Below are 21234 nucleotides of genomic sequence, written 5' to 3' on the forward strand. Positions count from 1 at the left end.
AAATGAGTACACAGAAGAGGGTATCAGATTTCATTATGGGTGGTTGTGAGTCACCATGTGGTTGCTGGAATTTGAACTCAAGACCTTCGGAAGAGCAGTCAGTGTTCTTACCCGGTGAGCCATCTCACCAGTCCCAGCTCTCAACCTTCTTAATGCTGTGACCCTTTAATACAGTTCCTCACACTGTGGTGACCCTCAACCATAAAATTAATTTTATTGCTATTTCATAATATAATTTTGCTGTTATGAATCATAATGTAAATATCTGATATACAAGTTACTTCCCCCAATCCCCCCAAAAAAGGTGTTATGACCCACAGGTTGAGAACCACTGTTCTGGTACATCTAGAAGTACCAAAATTATAGCAAATGAAACCTGAAGTTAGGAGTAGCTAGAGTAGGAGATGGGAAGTTTTGGGGGTAGGTAGCTATGGGGCTAAATTACACAAGACTTTATATGCAAATCTGTGAAAATGCCAAGGTCAGCGACTTCTAGAGTTGTGTCTTGGACAGCTGAGTGATTATCATTTGACTGCAACTGAGGAAGGAGGAGCAGTGATTAGTGTGGGGAGAATAGTGAAAACTTAAAGTACATAATAATCTTAGAGCCCAGAAACCTGTTGAGTAGTTGCTGTATCTCATATCTGACATCTCATTTTGTACATATACTAACTATATTTTTAAGATACTTTTAGTCAGTTCTTTACAAATGAAGTACATACTGCTGAACTGAAGAGCCTTGGCATTTCTAGTTTTGCTAGTTTATAAGTTGATTAAAAACAATAAAGAATACTCAAAAGTATTGTAAAGCCAGGGATGTTCCTTTCTGAGTGTGCAAAGAAACAGTTCTAAATTTAGGGCCCTCCATGGTTTCAAACATAAGTTTTTTAAAAAGCTCTTATTTTAGAAGTGGTAAGCAGTGTTCCTAAATGTGTTGATGATCAGTTTTATTTCAAGGGCTTGTTATGTAACTTGTCTTACTTTGAGATATATGAAACATGAGTAGATTTTTGCATTTAACACTTTAAAAAATCATTTTGAATGTACAAGTTAAGTTGGTGTGTTTCCATGTTGCTAAAGTTGACAATATAAAGAGGAAAAACTAGCTCATGACTTTAGCACTATGGAAATATCTTGGAACAGTGCTATTCCATTAGAAGCGTGACATGGGGCAGGAGTGTGAACCATGTAAATGATTTTTAAATTCAACAGCTACTTTGAAAAATGTAAAAATAAACATGAAATTAATGTTTTATATAAACTAATATATCCAAACCAGTCATTGCTATATAATCAACATAAAAATAATGCGACATTTTAAGTTTGTATGTGTGTGTTGCACACATGCATGCCCCAATCCTTTGAAACCCCACAGGGTTACATCTCAGGTCAGACTGAGCACACTTGAGATATTCAGATGCTTGGTGCACTCGCATTGGTCATCGCAGGCCTAGATTATTCTCAAACCAAAGGAGGCCTCAGCATTCTGTAGCACTTGCTACTGTCTTCCCAACATCCAGTAATTTATGTGCTGCTTGTTTTATTGTACTGTCAAGTATATTAAAGCATTCTCTCTCTTCCCTATTTATCATTTTCTTACCTATAGTAGTTCTGTCCAGTGAAGATCTGTTTATAAATGTTCATTGCCTAAGGTCCTCTTATGCCAGGTTATTGTACTATCTTATTTTATTAAAATAGTCTTTGAATTCCAGTCATTTTTGTTTTTAATCACAAAATACTGCATGTTTGCTGTAACAAATTTAAATAATGTGAAGCTTGTAGTATAAAATAGTAGTCCTTTGACATCCTTTTTCTCTTTCATTTCCTGTAACAGTGTAGATAATCCTCCTTAGAAATACACATTCATGAAAAATTATTGCTAACTGAAAGAAGAGTACCTGGAAAATATTTTTAAAAGATGGCCTATTAAAAGTGGACACTAACATCTTTTTCTTTAAAAAACAAAACAAAACAAAACCCAAAAGCCAACCAACCAGAGTCTCATGTATCCCAGGCTGGCTGGACACTCACTATGTAAGCAAGGGTGACCTTCTGCTGAGCTCCCTACTGTACCTGTCAAGTGCTGGGATTACAGGCTGAACTACCACACTTGGTTAATGTAAATGCTTGTCCCAGGACCTCATGCATGCCAAGCAAATATTCTACCAACTAAACTGTGTTCCCAGCCCCTTGCTACTATTAATTTTAAAAAATTGTCAAGAACAGTCTACAGAAATAGAAGTATTTCCTTTATACTTATTTAGTGTTTTTAGGTTATAATTAGGGCTGTGCTGGTTCTCACAATTAAGGAATGAGGTGTATAGGTGTATCTCACTGATAGGGCATGTGTTAGCATACACAGGACCCCAGACTCCATCTTTAGTACCAAACAAACAAAAGGAAAATAAAAGACATGTGATATTTTCTGAGCATGGTCAAAGTATGTAATAGTCTGATAGTACCTTTTGTGTTGTCTTCTGTTGTCCTAGCGTTTCTCAGGTAGAATAGACTAGTACAGAACTCTTTAAACGTTTTCTGCTTTATAAACTCTTTTGCCTGAGAAGTTTTTTGTAACTCTGATCATATACATGTATTAGTAACTTGTTGCTGTAATCAAAAACCATGACCAAAAGGGACTTATGAAAGAGTTTATTTTGGTTCTCTAGGAGAGAGGTCACAGTGGCTGGGGAGGGGGTGGGCATAGTTAGTAGGTGGCTGCCACAGCAAGCTGAAAGATTGTATCTCAACTGAAAACAGAGAGAGCAGATGGGAAATAGGGAGACACTCAAACACTGCCCCAGTGATATACTTTCTATAGCAGGGCTTCACCTCCTAAAGTTTCCATAACCTCAAATAGTACTCACTGGGGACCATGTGTTCAAATTTGTGAGCCTGTGTGGGACATTTCTCATTCAAACCACCACAGTAGGTATATAAAATATGCATACAGATTGTCCTAGGGTTTTCTTGCTATGAAGAGACACCAGGATCAAGGCAACTCTTATAAGTAAAAGAAAACATTTAATTGGGGCTGGCTTACAGTTTCAGAGGTTCGGTCTATTATCATTATGGCAGGAAGCATGGCAGCATGCAGAGAGACATGAATTAGAAGCTGAGAGTTCTACATCTTGATCTGAAGGCAGCCAGGAGGAGACTTAGTCAACTGGCCAGAGTTAAGCTTATTTATAACCTCAAAACCCCACCTCCACAGTGATGCACTTCTTCTAACAAGGCCACACCGCCTTATAGTACCACTAGGCCAAGTATATTCAAACCACCACACAGACCATACATTGAATGGTAGTGGATTATAAATTATTTTTTAAAAATTCTTCAGTATGATTCTCATTCTACCATTCATTAAAGGCAAAACAAATTTGCAGACACATATAAATATGCTTACTTGCCTTCACATAAAGAGTTAAGTCTTCTGACTCAAGAGGGGTTGGGCTCAGCAAGTAAAGGTGACTGCAACCAAGCTTGATGACTCTAAATTCAATCCTTGAGACCCTCAAGATAGAAGAGAATCAATTCCTGCAAGTTGTCCTCTGACCCCTCCATGGGCATTGGAGCAAGCAAGTGCCTTCTCCCATACACCAGTAGATAAATAGATGTAATCTTAAAGATCTTTAAATAATTAAATCTTGGCAGAATATTTGATATCCCAGGAGATAGTGCATCTTTGGTGTTACTCAAAATTTATAAATTTATTTTATCACTGTTAGGTGTATTACTGTTCCATTGCTGTGAATAAACACTGTGACCAAAGCAGCTCTTAGAAGAGAAAGCTTATAAATGGGGCTTGCTTACTGGTTCCAAGGGTTACAGTCCATTGTTCTCATGGCAGGGAGTATGGCAGCATGCAGGCAGACATGTAGCTCGGAGTTCTACATCTGGATCCGTAGGCAACAGGAGAAGACAGAGACTCTGGGACTGAATTGGGCTTTGGAAACCCCAGCTCACCCACCCACCCACCACACTCTTCCTCCAACAAGGCCAGACCTCCTAATTCTTTCAGATAGTACCACTCCTGGTGTCTAAGCATTCAAACCTGTAAGCCTATCCTATAGGGACCATTCTCATTCAGACTACCACATCAGTGAAGAGACTATCATTTTACATAAACACATAGTACTAAATAACAAGTATGTTTTAGGTTTATGGAAATTCTATTATGATTCCCAAGAGAAAATTCATTGTTTTTTTTTTAAATGACATCAAGTTACTCAAACGATCATTTTTAAAAAACATTCTAACATAGTACAAAGTTACTGTAATTTGATATATATTGAAGAATGAGAATAGGAAAGTTAAAACTTTGTTTTCTGCACTTAAGCCATTGTTCCTATAAGAACAGAAGACATTGTAGTACAGTCAAAATACAGTTTATAACATGCAGTAGTATCACATGGCATAATAGTGTATTTGGTGCAGAGTGTGCACATTATGTGTTCAGAGCAAAGGCTACAGTGAAATTAGAAGATGCAGCACAGGTACTATATCTTAAATTTATTCATTTTTATTTTGGATATTTTAGTCATTGTACAGTCAGTGATAAAGCGCTTATGTATCATGGGTGTTGCCCTAACTCCATTCCAACACCACTAAACATAATCTATTTGCCAAACAGAATCAAGAAGAAAGACTCAAACAGAACTTCGCCATTAAAAAATAATTATTTTAAATATGTCTACTCAAAATTATTCCCTGACAGCTACTGATGAAATTTTCTAGGAACCAGCTTGTAAATAAAACCCAGCTTGTAAATAAGACATTTTAACCTACTGTGTTATACAGTAACCTTGATAGCCCATAGACAAATGTCACTTGAATATACAGAGAAGACAAGCCAAGTAAATAGCTGGAGAGTGTTCTTATTTTCCCAGTGTTTTGAAGTGCCATAGCTGTTGTGAAATGAATCCCATATGATGTGGGGCTGTTGAGAATTTGCTCGTGTGCGTTATCTCTTGTCGACTCTCTGCCTACCTGAGTCTTGTGTTCAAGGCAGTTACACTGGCATTTTAATAGATGGGAATTGTGGTCTGTTAGGGTACCCTTTATGTAAACATACCGCATTAGGTTTCCTTTTATTTTGTAGATTTCTTAAGAGAATGTCAGAGTCAGAACTCACTATGGTATCTAAAACATTCATAATGTTAACAAATTTAATGAAACTTAGTCTTCAGAAAATAGATATGAAATAAATCTACTGCCAAAATAGTTTAATTAATGTTTTCTTCTCTCAACCTCATATTTTTGTTTATTAACAAGAGAATTAATTGTGCCTTGCTTCCTTTTCAAAAGAATGTTACATGGTTTTAAAAAATAAAAAAGAAAGAAAACAAAAAGACACCTGATTGTATTAATTGTTGCATCTCAGTTCTGGGATTTTCTAGAAAGGAACAGAACAAGGACACATGTTTCTAGTGAAGGCATCATAGAACTTTGGAGACATATCCTTTTTTTCTTTTACAAATGGAGTATTAGATAAGGTAATCTTTTATTTGATTTTTGGAAAACTTAGAAAATGTTTTTTCAGGTGGAAATTTCTTGTATTGACCAACTACAGCAGCTGTGATTTTTTTAACTTAGGGAATCTTAATATGTGTTTTTAGCTAAGATACATTTTTGTTTTTTCAGAAAAGTGCTGTGGCATGAGTGGTAAATACTGGATCATAAAACTTGGATCAGATTAAAACCATCAGATTAGCTAAATGGTCTCAAATGATTCAGGGGGGAAACAGCCCTGGGGAGGGAGAGAGGTAGGAGAGGAGAAGGGGGATGTGTGATTGTGAGTGGTAAAGCGCTTATGGAGAGATGGTAACAGCAGACAGCAGGTGAATTAGGTAAAGGATAATGAACACCGCCAGACTGTTTCTAACTCTTGTAAATTACCTCTAGGTTTTCAGTTCGGATTTTTCAGTTCAGATTTTTCTAATAAAAAATTGATACAAGAAGACATGGTGGCACATGCTTGTAATTCCAGCACTTGAGAGGTTTGAGGCAGGATTTTGAGTTTGAGACCAGTGTAGGCTATATAGGCCAACCTGAAATAAGCAGTGAGATTCTCACCTCCCCCCACCTACCTATCTTCCCCCCAACACACACAGATTGAGATAACGTACATGGTTTACTTATGATGCATTTGTATGAACCAACAGGACTAGAACACTAGAGAATTTGTTCTAGAAGCATACCCTCTAGGTAATTTCTTTCAAATATTAGGTACTCTGAACTGTTTTAGAATCTGAGTCTAGTCAATTAATGGTTGAATTGTCTATTGAGTATTTAAGGGACTGATGCCCTCTTTGAAGAGCTGTGTATGTTTAGATAACAACTATAAGACAAGTGCTGTGGACCTGTTGTGAAAATGTTAAAGCTTGCTTTGTTTGTATTATTGATGACTTATAAAGATAGATCAAAGAGGTACTTAAAGTTACTAACATTTCTTTTCTCAAGAGAACTTTAAAACAGTAGAGGCAGTTGGGAAGGTGCTAAACTAAGTGTAGTCCCAAGGCACAGAAGTTATAGAGAAACTAATTTAGCTTGAATTGTTTCAAAGATATATTTTAGTAATTGGCTTTCTATGATAAAGGACTCTGACTTCTTATTCCATTTAGAAAATGTAATTTTGAACAGAATTGCATATTGATAGTCTTTCTGGAATAAATAAGCTACAAAATGCAGAATAACTAATTTTCTTTAAATAACTTAGTAAGAGCCCTTTTAATATTAAAAAAAATTAAAATAAGTTAAGCTGCATGAGGAAGAGCTGAGTGAAGAAATCAGATGCTGTCATTTCCCCTGCATGGGAAGTTCATGTATACAAGTTATGTGTGGTGGACCTCAGGTGTCAGTGGCTCTCCTCTTTATATTTCATACAAGGTCTCACTTTACCTTGAGTTTGTTATTTTCTAGACTGGCTGGGCTCCTTCTGTCTGCTTCGCTGTCCCTGAGGTTGCAGGCCACGAGATATAGGATTTTTTTTTCTTCTTCTTCATAAGCGCTTAAGTTTGAACTCATATCCTCATGCTTGTTTGTTTTCCTTAATTTTTTTATTATTTAAATGCATTTTATACATCAAACATTAATAATATTGAGTATTTTGAGAATCAAATAATACATACAAAATTGTTCAACTTTTATATTCATAGCCTTTTATACCCTAAAAATATCATTAATGAATATTTAATACAATCCATAACTAAGGATCCTATATCTAATGTTGAATACTAAATTGTTTCAAAACATACAAAATATTCTTTGGGAGTTAAGCATAGTAAAAGAGCATAAAATGTTAAAAGTGAATCATATTCAAAAGCCCTTATATGATACCACTTGACATAGTAAGAGAATATATTTGTGTACATTGTCTAACAGTCAGTTTACTTAAAAAAGATTATCAGTGTTTCTAGGAGAGAAATTATTTTATCAGTAAGTATATTTTAAAAATTTCAAAGTAGCAAAAACTCTTTGAAGTTAAACATTAAGAAAATGCTAATTTCAACAAGAAAAATTATCAATAATATTTCCATGATGTTTGTTCATTTCCTTCACCTGTTTGATTGTGTTTTCCTGTAATTCTTTAAGGGATTTTTGTGTTTCCTCTTTAAGAGCTTCTAGCTCTTTACCTGTGTTCTCCTGTATTTCTTTAAGGGAGTTGAATTTATAACCTTCTTAAAGTCCTCTATCACCATCATGAGAAGTGATTTTTAGATCCGAATCTTGCTTTTCCAGTGATGGCATATCCAGGACTTGCTTTGGTGGGAGAATTGGGTTCTGATGATGCCAAGTAACCTGGGTTTCTGTTGCTTATGTTCTTATGCTTGCCTCCTGCCATCTGATTATCTCTAGTGCTATCTGCCCTCGAAATATCTGACTGGGTCCTGTCCCTCCTGTGATTCTGGTTGTGTCAGAACTCCTCAGAGTTCAGCTGTCTCTCTGATCCTTTGATTCTGGGATCCTGGGATCCTGGGATCCTGAGATCCTATGTGTGTCAGAGCTCCTGGGAGTCAAGCTGCCTCTAGGACCCTGAGATCTTGGTTTGACCAAGTTCCTGGGATCCTGGGATTCTGGGATCCCAGGTGTGTTAGAGCATCTGGGAGTGGAGCTTCTTCTGGGTGTTGTGGGAATGACTGCAGAGTTCACACCCAGGGTCTGCTCAGGGCACAGGCTCAGACCAGAAGGAACCTGTGCCACTGGTTGGGCAAAGTTCCTGGGTGCTTGGGTCCCGCTGATCCCAGTTACTCCTGGTGTTGGGGCAGATGTTGTGTCCTCCTCACCTCTGATCCTATGATCCTGGGCGTTAGAGTGCTTGGGAGTAGATCTTCCTCTGGGTGTTGTGGGACTAGCTGCAGAGTTTGCATCCAATGTCTGCTCAGGGCAGTGGCTCAGACCGGAAGGCAGATCCTCATGTTTGTATGACAAGTAGTACTTCACTGTTTGGGTCATCTCCCTAGGCCTCAGGGTGGGAATTTTTTAAATCCAAGATACATTTTTCTTTAAATTGTATATGACAAGTCTTCATACTTCCATTGTTAAAGGACTGTCATGCCTACAGTTCCAAAAGAAGTTCATGAAAATTTGAGAAAGCTTTATAGTAAATTGACAGAATCTTGAAAGTCCAAAAGATAATGATACACCTCCTGGTTTTGGTCTGTAACTTATTCTGAAATAACCTTACAGTGAGTTTTGTGTTGGAGTATCTTCTACTTGCCCACAAGCAGAACATTGGAATTTTAGGATTTTTGTATTCTGAAATAGCCATTGCTATGAAGTATGGCACATACGCTTACTATTAAATCTGTTGAATTTTTAAACGGTAACAACTACTTAATAACGTTCATTATAATCTGTGCTGTGGATGTTACATCTCTATAGTTGAAAGACTAGTATATGCCTTTACAAATTTCCCCCAAATCCGTGTCCAATGATATCATATTGGAAGCTTGAAATTATTCATGGTAAAAATAAAAATATTTACTGTATAGAGATTGGCAGGTGCCATAAATCAGGGCTTGATTACTTATTGATTGGCTAGACATACAACAATGAAAATACTACTAATGTAAATGTGTTATGTCTTTAGCTACTATATTGTGAATACCTTAAAAAATGAAGATACACTCTTCCATTATTCAAAGTCATTATCCACTTGAGCAAAGGAGTCACTTACTGTGGACATCATTGATATAAACAACAACACTCTGATAATATACTTGTTGAGCTTGTTTGTAATTTGCCAACACACAGCTTGTTATGGCCCAATTGAATTTAGCATTTGGGTAGGGAATAGACAATATAAGTTTATTATGTTGCTATTCTGATTTTAAAAACAGTATTATGATATATGATCATTAAGGAAAGGAAATTGCTTTGGAAACCGCTACAGTATATAATTTTAAAGTATATAATTTGGGGGGGTTAATAGTCTAGTTACAGATTAAAGATAGTAATATGATTTAAAAAGATACTTAAACATTTGTTATAAATAGTATTGCTTTCTCTAGTGTATGTCAGTCATCTAGATGTATTTACTTCTTACTGGAAACATGGTTGTTACCTGATCATAGCATTGAAAAAAAATCTGGAAATGCAGAGTTTTGTTTTGCTTTGCTTTGTTTTTTTCTTACATTAAGTTAAAACTGTTGCTTCCTTTAATTTCTGTCAATTGATTCTGGAGAAACATAGACACACAGAAATGTGGAACAAAAATGTTGTCTTTTCTGTAGAGCAGCTGGTTCCCAGGTTGAAAGACTAGTATATGCCTCTACAAATTTCCCCCAAATCCATGTCCAGTGGTATCATATTGGTAGCTTGAAATTATCCATGGTAAAATAAAAAAATGTACTGTACAGAAATTGGCAGGTGCCATAAATCAGCTGTGATGCTTTATTTAAACCCGTTTGGGCAAGAAACATCCTTCAGTTAGTTCTTCTAGTCACACACAGTATGGCATTTTTCCTCTCCATGCTAAGAATGTATGGCTTTGAAAAACTTTATCACATTTTCTTGACTCTGTGGTTGAAATAGAGGCCTTCAGATACTTCTTTGGGTAGATTTTACAGAAGTAAATCTTCTATTAGGTTTTGTTTGTTTGTTTTTTGTTTTTTTCCCAAACAGTTGTGTTTATTGTCTGCTGCCTTCATGTTGCCATTAGTATTTCACTTCAGATTCTAGAAATGATGAGTTGTAATTTTATCATTTTTGATCTTTATTAATCCCAATAGTTTTTGTCAGTTGGACATTTTTTGGGTGCTTTTTTGCTTATTGTGTGTATGTGGTTGTCATATAAAGTATGTTAAATTTGAAAGGCTGTGGGCATGTAAGTCCATACCGTCCTTTCAGTCCCCTCTTTTTACATTCACGTCTACTCATTATTACTATTTCTGTTCCTTGATCCACATCTGCCCATGTCTAACCAGAAGGTGCTTTATCTATTGAAACTGAGACACACTGTGTTAATTGCATCTCTTCCAGTGGAAATTTAGACCTTTTTGAAATCTGGCTTACTATTAAAATAATATTCTTAGGCCAGCAAAATGGTTTAGTGGGTAAAGGTGCTTTCTGCCAATACTGACAGCCTGAGTTCAGTCTCCAGAATCCACATCATGGAAGGAAAGAACCAACTCTGACCTCCATGTGCACACTGTGATGTTCATCTGTATGCATGCATATATACACACAAATAAGTTAATATACCTTTTAAAAATTAAATTCTTCCACAAACAGAATAATAGAAAATCTATGTGTTAGGCTTGATATTAAAAGTTCAAAATAGCAAAGAGAGTTTAGCTAGGTGGCTCAGCAAGTAAAGGGGCCAGCAGCCAAACTTGGCAATCTGAATTCCAGTACCAGGAGTTATGTGATACAGGAGAGAACCAATTCCTGTCCAAGTGTCCTCTGATCTCCACATGGCACAGTGGCTTATATGCATAAGCATACACATGCATGTATGTAACATATATACACTTAACTAAATAAAAACTAATAAAATATTTCATAGGAGAGGAGAGGTCTAGATGTATCTCTCTCATGAGTTTTGGGAATTTACTCTCCTTATTGACATGCCTGAATGGATTAAGTATTTTATGTCAGGTTTTTTTAAGTAAATGATTGCTGACTTAAAAAGAAAACAGATTAATTAAAATACTTTAAAAAATAGATTAGTAGGCTCCCTACCATTTTTTGAATTTTTCTTTGTCTTTTATTATTAACTCTTTCATTTTCTTTCAGATTGAAGAGTTGCCATGCAGCAAGAAACAGAGAGATGTAGAGTTCGAACCAAAAGGCCTGACATGGCACTTTATGTACCTAAAGCTCGAAGGAGAACAGCTCTCTTCAAATCAGGTGACCAGGAGGAAGGCCACGGACCTCCTGCCTTTGTGCCAAAAGAACAAAAAGAAGGTTGTCTTCCCCAGAAGATCTCTGCAAGTAAACCTGAGGCCCAAAGACTAGGTGCAGGTCATTCTGACAGAAAGGATGTTGACTGTAGGGAAGGAAAGAGATCTTCATCAAAATTAAGGAAAGATGGGTGCCCACAAAAAAAGAATAAAGAGAAGGCTTGTTCTAAGAAAGGAACTGAAGAATCCATAGAAGCCTTATCCCAAGAACATCAACACAGAGCTCCCGACACTGGGGTTATATCTAGTATACCTTTACGAAGACTTCTTAAACCAAAGAAGATAGAGTGTTTGGAAGTTCAGACCGCAGGAGCAACAGGACACTGTGGGGTGTCTCCATCGCAGTCTTCCTCAGAAGTCAGTGCTGCTCAAGTTCCAAACAGACCATTCCAGAATGTGGAACTCTGTGATTTCAGTGGGGAAACTTTTGTAAATAGAAATTTGGAAAGCAGCATTGTAACTGGGGCTGAAGTTACAGAGCTAGTCACCCAATTTCCTCAAGTTGTTACCACTCTGCTAAAACAAGATGGTATGGCTATGCCAGTAACACTAAGTTCTGATTCTGAAACTGTACCATGCAGTATGGAAACATCAGATGGAGTGTCCAAACACAGTCCTGGGAACATCTCTGCAGTCTCTGTTTCTGGAGGTCCAGATGATGATGTCGATTCAACTTTTGTAGACTTTGAAGCTGAGAGTGAGGGTACAGTCAACAGTACAGAGTCTGTCCTGGGTCAAAAAGGTGTAGATTCTATTCCTGAGACTATGAATAACGTTTCTCTTAAAATGGCTATAGTCAGTAAATTAGAGAGCACAAATGGCATTATTGATCCAGCAGTGACTAGAGAATGTGAGAGTGACAGCTCTGCTGATGAGTTATGTGTAAAGTCTGAACCTTCTGATACAGCGGTCCTTGTTCATGAAATTGACACAGATAATGGATTTAGGAATGTATGTGACAGTACCAGTAAGGCATGTATGGTGGGCATTGCAGGTACAGTTTGTGACCCTATAACTGGAGGCAGCCCTTGTACAGTTGCAGTCGGAGAATCTGGTGAGAGTAGTGACAACACAAGAAATTTCTCAGATTATATAGAAATGAGTGCAGATGTAGCCCCACTTGATACAGCTAAGAGTAAGAATGACTCTGAAAACATTAGCAGCCTAAGTGCTTGCTCAGATATTTATGCTGAAAGTAGTGCATCTGGTTTTACAGAGTCAACAGGAAGGTTGATAGGAAGTGTGTCAGATTGTGCTTCCTCTTTACCCATAAGCAAGGCTGCTGATAGTAATATTACCACTTGTCTGGACTCTGAACTGAGGATGTCAAATGCATCAGATGTGCTTTTGAAGAGTGCCTTGGGCAGTGATCTGGATAGCACTGAGGAGATGACAGAGGCCTTGCACAACCTAAGAACTGCTGAAGAGTTTAAAACAAATGAGGAAGATAACTCAGAGAGTGTAGTGTGTGGCATATCATTTTCTGACTCATCTGTGGAAACATCTGTAGATCTAAAAACAACAGACACTTCTCACATACAAGGAAGTATTGCTGTGGAGGAAAGCTGGGAATCTATGTTTAATGATGATGGTGATTGTGTAGATCCGCGTCTTCTACAAGAGGTATGCTCACTTGAAATTACTTGATATTTAGACCGTTTATAAATTAGGGAGTCTAGATTTTAAAGTGTTTCTGATTAGACATTGTATATATTCATTCATTTTCTTATATTAAATTTAAGAGTTCTTACAATGGTAATAGCCTGATAGGATTATACATTGAGAAAAAACTGATATGGAAAAGTTAAAATATATATAATCCTGCTGTATCTGTAATTGCTAAGTTCTAAGAGGTGTTACATTGAATAGATTAAATATGAATTTAATGGATTCTGGATGCTCATTGAGGAAGTACAGACCAGGAACCTCGAACTATTTTTCTGTGTTGACAACATGTATTTTTACAATAGCCACTTAGGAGAAGGAAATAACTTCTAACTTGTTTGTTTTTATTTTTTGGAGAATTTTGGAATATTGTTGAAAACTGTAGAAAGAAATAGAGAAGGAAATGAATGAATATGGCTATTTTTTAAGAAGTTGATACTGACTTAACTAAATGACTATTGAGTCTGTGTAAGGAACTGTAAGTGAATAACGATGCACTGACTAGTCAGAGTTCATAATTACAGAATGTGTGACTTGAAGGCATATTTTACCATTTATTCTCTCTGCCATTTAAATTATTTATTACAAATTAGGACCACTGTTTATTTTTAAATAGAGAACCACTTTCTCTTTCATTTCTTATTGTGGGTTCACACGCCCTTGGTCTGTAATGGAGAAATGGTTTGTTATGATTCTCAGGTGGTTCTCCTTTAGGAGAGACATCAGGATTTCAGTCCTGTTCTGTCATTGACAGTTGAAGCGTTTATTTACATTTATGTTCTTCCTAACAGACAATGTCTTCACCTGAAAAGTTTTGAGTCATTTTTAAAATGATAATGATGAGTTAAACGAGGTGTATAGAAAAACACCACCCAGCTGTGAAAGAGACCCCAAGACTAAAGAGGACAGCATATTGGACAGAACCGACTTTCCACCCTGAAGCACTCCTTCATTCTTAGGTGCTTAAACAGTTTCACTATTACTGTAGTGAGTGCTTCCTGATACCAAGTCAGGAAACATCTTACACGTTCCATAGAATGAAATACATAAGGGAGAGTACTTGTGAGTGAACACCCATGATCCTTTTGAATTTAAATCAGAATTTCCTAAGTGCATTTACTTATAGCCTTCCTTACTCAGGTTCACAATGGCAGTATGTGCTTCCTAGAGTATGGTGTATGGGCGAGCAGGGTAAATGTTATCTGGGAACCTCTTAGAATTGCATACTCTTTAGCCCAACAACGTATCTCTTAACTTTTTCAAGTGATTCTGAAACATGTAAAGTTTTACAGTGTCTGCCTAGAGGCCTGCACACCTTAAATGTCTGTCAGAATGTGACTGGGGAACTACCTCAGTGGCAGTTATAAGATCCTTATCAAGCAGGAGCTTGAGCCCCATCTCAGGTTAGGAAATACTAATGATAGAGATCTTACTGCAGTTGAGATCATTGGGAAAGAATCTTAGTCTGAGAAGAAAACTGTTGAACAGGAACTGACAAAAGGCTGACTTGAGACGGGGAGAGAAAGAGTAACCCCTTGCAGAAGGCAGCTGTGCACACATGGCAGTCTTAGTAACTGGAAGGGTGGGCATGGTCAGGTAGAATTCAAGTGCTGTCTTTTTTAAGTTTGCCTCTACCAACTTTGAAAACATCATTGTCAGTATTCAGATTCTTTGGGATTTGTTGCATTTGTATTTTGGAAGGGGGGTATCCATGCATGCAACTGGATGTTTCACATCTAGGTACAAAAGCCTTTAGGCAGCAACCAAGTGTTTTGAGAAGCATGGTCACATAGTCAGAAACTACTGGCTGACTAAATGCTGGGGCTGCCAAGAAAATGTGATATGTAGTGCTTTGACCTGAAGACAGCTAGTGCTTGCATGTCTTTAGCAGTACTTAAGGAAGAGTGGGACTGTGTTAAGGATGAGGATGGGTGAAAATAGAATGAATCTGATAGGCTGTGGGTACAGTAGACTCAATTCTATAATGGTTTTTTGAAGGATGCCACAAGTCTAATATCTTACTTTATTATTTATATTACTAAAACATACTTTATTAAATGCAGAACTATAGTGCTTATATATCTTGAAAGTTTTCCAACAGAAGACTTTGGCTTTTTTCCCAGTTGGCCTACTTATTTGTTGATAAAGACTAGACGTAGTAGCATACCTAATGTTTCTAATAGGCAAGAAGATATGCTGTGAAGTAGAGTACGGCAAGCTTTGATTGATAAATGACATTTGAACCTCTAAAACTGGTCAAAGGAAACTAGAACATAGTTAAGTCATGAGTGAGCTCTAGAACTGCAACCCTTAATGCATTGTCAAAGATCACATTTTATCTTCTATTTTTATTTTTTGTTTGTTTGTTTTTCAAGATAGGGTTTTGCTCTGTAGCCCTGGCTATTCTAGAATGTACTCTGTAGACCAAGATGGCCTCAGACTTGGAGATTTGCCTGCCTTGCCTCCCAAGTGCTTTAATTAAAGGCATGCACCACCACCACTTGGCAATTGCATTTTATCTTCTAAAGCCAGGATATGGGCACCCACCTAGTAATTTAAACAAGTAACCAATAAAGGAGAGAATGTTGGCATGTCTCTAGTTCTCTCTCTAGAAATTAGCTGTTTCCCAGGAAAATATCAACAAACAAAACTTGCATAGCCCCTGCCACCTCCTGTTTTGGCCAGCAGACTTATGGATAGAGCAGGTGAAGCACCAACAGAACATCACTAATGTTGTTGATGCATGTTGTCCGTGGGTACTTTCATTGGCTATATCTAGTCTTTAAGTTTTTGCATAGAAATAAATAGGTAGGTAGTCTACCGTTTTGGTCTTTTTGTTATAGAAAGCCATTGCCATTTCATAACCATTAGAATTGAGGACCAAAGCAAAGAAGTTGCACCCATTTCCACTCAGTGCATTAATTGGCATTTTAACATTCACTGTCTCCCTCCTATAACCCAAGTTAGAAAAAAACAAAAATAAACAATCAAAACCCTCCGTTCAGACATATAAACTGCAAATAGCAAGATGTTACTTTTACTACTATATTAAAGGCATCGTGCTATATGTTGGCTATGTTCTAAAATTGTATTTTACTGAGAGAGAAAATATATAATTATATGATCTTATAGCCACATAGCATTCTGATGGGTAATTAATTTAAATCAATGGGGCTGGAGAGATGGCTCAGTGGTTAAGAGCACCTACTGTTCTTTCAGAGGTCCTGAGTTCAATTCCCAGCAACCACATGGTGGCTCACAACCATCTATAATGGGTATCCAGTGCTGTCTTGTGCTGTGTCTGAAGACAGTGACAGTATACCCACATATATGAAATAAAAATATGGCTGGAGCAGGGCTGGAGTAAGAGGGGCCAGAAAAAAAATTAATGACTGAAAAGCCACACAAGAGATATACTGATATTATTTGATTGTCTGATGAATGACACAGTGACTAAAAAGATGAGATCTCCCAAGGTTAAGAACAGTTTCATTTTGGTGAGGAATAGAGTTAAGATGACAGTTCCTTTTTCCATATTGTTCTGAGTTCCTAACTTCCTCTTGTCCCTCTTAATAAAGTATACACTTTCTATGTCTTTATTACAGTTTCTATTCTCACAGTGTCTTTTATTAGTTCTAGCTCATCTTAACAGATTTTATAATTTGTATTTTTATAAAAACTTTCTGAACTGACAGGTTATTGACTGCCTGAGTGGGAATTTGTAGAGACTTCTTCCAGTGTGTGTTCTACCATGATCACTCCAGCCATCCAAAGGTTCACTTGGTTGAATCATCTGCCTTGTTCAGTCTGTTAGTCATGGTGACTAGAGATCCCTGGTTCACAATAAAAAGCAGGAGCATTAAATATATCCCTTTCCATTGCTGTTGTTTTAAACCAGGTCATTCCTAAATTTAAAAAAATCTCCCATTTTGAGTGTTGTTAGAATTCTTGAGTGATGTATAAGCCATTAACATGTTAATTCTGATCTGATTCAAAACTGAAGAAAACAGCTCTGAGTCTGTGTTGTCAGCATAGGAGGCTTTCTCATTTGAGATTCTTTTCTGAAGCATCAGATTCATGGTGTTCTCAGTTCTGTGCTTGAGTGTGCTTTGTTCAGCAAACTCTGTATGATGTTTATATGAGCTGTGGTTGGGGCAGATGGAGATGTGATAGTGACCTGACTCACAGTGTTTATTCCATTCGGTTCATTGTATCTTCAAGGACACTGGCAGGGGGAAAGGCAAGGGCTGGCAAAAAATCAACTTCTTTGCCCTTGTCAGAAATAAACAGACAACAGCAACATCTCCAAAATTAAAGATCCATTTATGTTGAAAGCTGGTTAAAGACAAAGTATACTTTTAGGAACATTCGATTTTGCACACACTTGGGTTTTAATTAACTTTATAATTTATATTAAAAACACTGATGAGTTATTCTGTTGCTAGGTTTAAGAAAGGAGTACCTAGCTGTAGGCCAGACTGCTGAAATGATCCTAGATAGTGTAACTCTATTCAAATGGAGGAACTCAGAAGTATGAGAAGATGGACATTTGTATGAGGCCTAGAATGGAGACAGGGAATGAGAATGCTAATGAGTAGTCACGTACAGATCTTTGTATAGATTGCCCAAAGGCTGAGATGACTAAGGAAAAACCGAAGCGATGCCAGGGATACTGGGAACCAGATAAAACATAAAACTAAATAGCTATTATACTGCTCGCTTGGATTAAAATGAGCTTTCTTCTTAAAGCAGCGGGTTTGAGTCAGATGTCAAATTTCAGAAGTACATGTTTCTTTTGCTTGGTTGCTGAAAGGGATAGATGGGCAAGGGTAATATCCTCAAAAGTAGAAACAAAGTAACTTGTGTTGCGGTAGACCAGCCTTGGATATGATGTAAGACTCTAGATAACTCAAAGTAGCATAAGGAAAAAAATTGTTTTGGGTTCTAGAGAAATTCAGAAGCAAAATGACAATGAATGTCAATTGTATTATCTTTGCAAGATTTCTTGTATAGCTGTTGTCAGTGAATATTATTTCAGTACTTGACTTAAGGCTACAGGATTAGTTTGAAAAAATTAAAACCGTTAGCATTCCTCTTTTGACTTAGTTTTTCTATTCCAGTCGTTTCTTCTACCATTCTTCTTTATCGGTGGTATCTCCTTGTCTGGTCTTAGAAGCATATGGTGAAGAGGAGAAACTTGCCAGTTTTCTTATTAACTGTAAATGCAACCCACTATGTGTTTAGACTCTTAGTATATCTGTAATAACAGCTTTCCAAGACGGCCAAGGTCAGCCTGCCATGTTCACCTGTCTCTTAAGTGATTCATGTATTGAACTTACAAGCAAGTACTAAAGCTTCCATTCGTTCTCTGGTACCAGAGCCAATAAGTGATCATCCAAACATTTGAATGCCTGATGGATGGTTTGGGGGGTTAAGGTAAGATTAGAGGAAGAGAGGTCTGGCTGTGGTACAAAATGTTATACAGTGAATACTATGAAAATGCAGATGAGGTTAGTGCTTGCTAGATGCACAGAAAACAATACAAGTGGCCCATGAGTGTGTAGGGCAGGATTTGAGTAGGTCCATGGAGAACAAATGTAAGTTTGAGGTATGCAAGGGCAGATATAAAGCTACTTGCAAATCAGCACTTAGCATAGTATGAAAAAAAGTGTGCTGTGTAGGCCTGCTGAGCATGACTCTGGCTGTGATGTGGCATAATCTAATAGGGTGACATGAAAGAAAGAAAAAATGTAAAGTAAGACAAGAAAAGTAGAATGCTACATATTTAGCGTATAGTATTGCTGCTGCTGTAGTTAGTGTCTAGAAACTCAGATTACAACACAGATTAACTATCTTACAGTTCTAGAACTCAGAAGTCCCAAGATGGTGCCTTTGGACTAAATGAGGATATTGACAAGGCTGTGATCTTTAATGGAATCTGTAAGGGAGGTGATTTATTTTATTTTTAAAAACCCTTTTCAGTTACAAGAGGCTGCCCTGCATTCCTTGTTACAGCCCCCTTTCTATCTGCAAAGCTTCCCCTTCCTCTCTCCCTCCCTCTCTTCCTCGGTCCCTCTCTCCCTCCTCCCCTCCCACGAGACTTTTAAAAGTCTTCAGCTTTTAAAGATGATTTTTATTGCACTGGACCCACCAAGATAATCTTTACTATTTTAAAGTCAGCTGATTCACACATCTGGGTCTGCTACCTTAATTCCTTAATTCACATGCTGTGGGTTTTATCAGTTTCCGAATCTGGGTGTGAACATCTTTAGGAGGCTGTTATTCTGCTTTATCGTGAGCAATGTTCTTTGGAAGATCTGTAGCCTATTAGAATATAGGAGTGCAAAGAAATCATCAGCTCTGTTATCTTTTCAACTTGGCCATTGATATTTTCTTTCTCCCGCCTACAACAGCTTGTATCCATAAATCCTTAATCAGAAAGTGTTACCCTGAACACTGATGCAGGCATTGCTTCTGGTTCCATTTACTGTAAGGCCGTTTACAATCTTATTGGATGGAAAGCTAGATTAGCAGCAAGGTGACTGGAATTATGATTCAGACTTTGTCAGTAATCTGATTTGTAACCATAGGGATATCCTTTTGGTCTCTCTGTGACATAATTCTCTGTCTACACTCAGAATTCAGGATAATAGCAGCTCGTCTGACAAAGCTGTAGATAACTCTCCCAAAATAATGTAGCATGTTTTAATTCTTTTATCTCTAGAGAATAAATCAAATCTTTTCTTTTTCCTTTTGTATCTTAAACAATGAAGAATTAAAGAGCCTGCAGATTTTTTTTTTAACTTCCCACTATCCTTTATTTTATAAATATCTTCTGTAAATAGATTTGGATAATTATGCCACAGAGGGTCAATCTATATTTTATAGCTGGCCAGACAACTAGGACAATAAGAATCTTCAAGCCCATATTTTGAAGAAGTTTACTAGTTGAATAGTCTGTGGAAGCATGTTAAATAAATGACAGAATATTTTGGTTTCACTTAGGCTTTCTGAGCAGCAAGACAAGATCACTGATAAAAGTTTCCCCATGTTTGTGGCTGGTTACTCAGCCAGTAAAAGTACTTGTCATGTAAGCGTGGTGAGTCTGATCCACAGAGTACACATAAAGGTTGGCGTGGTGAGTCTGATCCACAGAGCACACATAAAGGTTGGCGTGGTGAGTCTGATCCACAGAGCACACATAAAGGTTGGAGAAGAAAGTGCATTCTACAGAGTTGTCCTCTGACCTCCACATATGTACTGTGGAACATACAGCCTATACATATATCACATATATACATGATAATTTTTTAATTATTTGCTCTGAGTCTTTTGCAAGCTTTCCTTTGGTCTACTGTAGATGCATCAAAATGGATCAAATTATAAACCTAATTTTTTTCATCAAACATTTGTTTGTTAACTATAAGAATACAAGTCTTACAATATAAATATTTCATATTGACTTTAGGAAATATTGCCCCAGAGCCTGTAACACTTAAGATTAGTTGTCTGCAATAAAAATATGAACCATGTGTGTAACTTTGAATTTTCCTCCCTCCCTCCCTCATTTCCTCCTCCCCTCCTTCCCTGAGACAGTATCACCATAGCTCTGGCTGTCCTGGAACTTAGTATGTAGACCAGGCTGGTCAACTCACAGAGATTCACCTGCCTCTAGAGTTTGAGGATTAAGAGCTTGTGCCACCATATCTGGCAGTAAGTTTGAATTTTCTACTAGTCATGTTAGAAAAAATAAAAATAAGCAGTAGTCTCTTCTTGCTCTGTGTTTTATACAGATTGGAACTAATTTGGTGCCTGCCCTGTAAAGGCGGGCTCATTTTTTTTTTTTTAATACTTGTGTATGCCAAGCATCTACCACATCTTTTTTTTTTTATTTTATTTTCTTTCTTTCTTTCTTTCTTTCTTTCTTTCTTTCTTCCTTTCTTTCTTAACTTTTATTGCATTATGATGAGAAAAGTTACATGATTTCAATTTATCTGAATTTGTTAACATTTAAGAATGTATTTTAAGTAGATAGAATTAAATCACATTCTTTCCCTTTTGTACTCCCACTCCTCCCAGAGCCCTCCTTCAATACTTATAATATCTTTTTTTGTCATATTCTTTAAAATTTATAAAATAATATAGCAATAAAAATGAGTATTATAAA

At 37.0% G+C, this 21234-nt stretch overlaps 1 protein-coding gene and 1 long non-coding RNA gene across 8 annotated transcripts in view; one reads left to right on the top strand and one right to left on the bottom strand.

Moving 5' to 3' along the window:
- LOC116103860 overlaps positions 1 to 11865 on the bottom strand; it is a 26751-nt gene extending 14886 nt beyond the window's left edge. Inside the window, exons 1-2 of one of the 3 annotated variants that reach the window (XR_004123598.1) lie at positions 11656 to 11865; positions 11314 to 11488 (exon numbers count right to left, since the gene is read on the bottom strand). This is a non-coding gene — a long non-coding RNA (uncharacterized LOC116103860). The remainder of the gene's footprint in view (positions 1 to 11313; positions 11489 to 11655) is intronic. The other 2 variants (XR_004123596.1, XR_004123597.1) reach the window with 2 other exon arrangements.
- Positions 1 to 21234, top strand: part of R3hcc1l (R3H domain and coiled-coil containing 1 like) — a 75305-nt gene that overhangs the window by 34937 nt on the left and 19134 nt on the right. For 4 of the 5 annotated variants that reach the window (XR_004123594.1, XR_004123595.1, XM_031390363.1 and 1 more), the window contains exon 2: positions 11236 to 13025. Coding sequence is in view for 3 of the 5 variants with exons in the window: in XM_031390363.1 (XP_031246223.1) it covers positions 11250 to 13025 (1776 nt within the window). In the remaining 2 variants the exon portion in view is untranslated. Of the gene's footprint in view, positions 1 to 11197; positions 13026 to 21234 lie in introns of those variants that run through there. The other variant, XM_031390364.1, reaches the window with a different exon arrangement.

This window comes from Mastomys coucha, unplaced genomic scaffold, assembly GCF_008632895.1.
Source record: "Mastomys coucha isolate ucsf_1 unplaced genomic scaffold, UCSF_Mcou_1 pScaffold21, whole genome shotgun sequence".
Classification (NCBI taxonomy): Eukaryota; Metazoa; Chordata; class Mammalia; order Rodentia; family Muridae; genus Mastomys; species Mastomys coucha.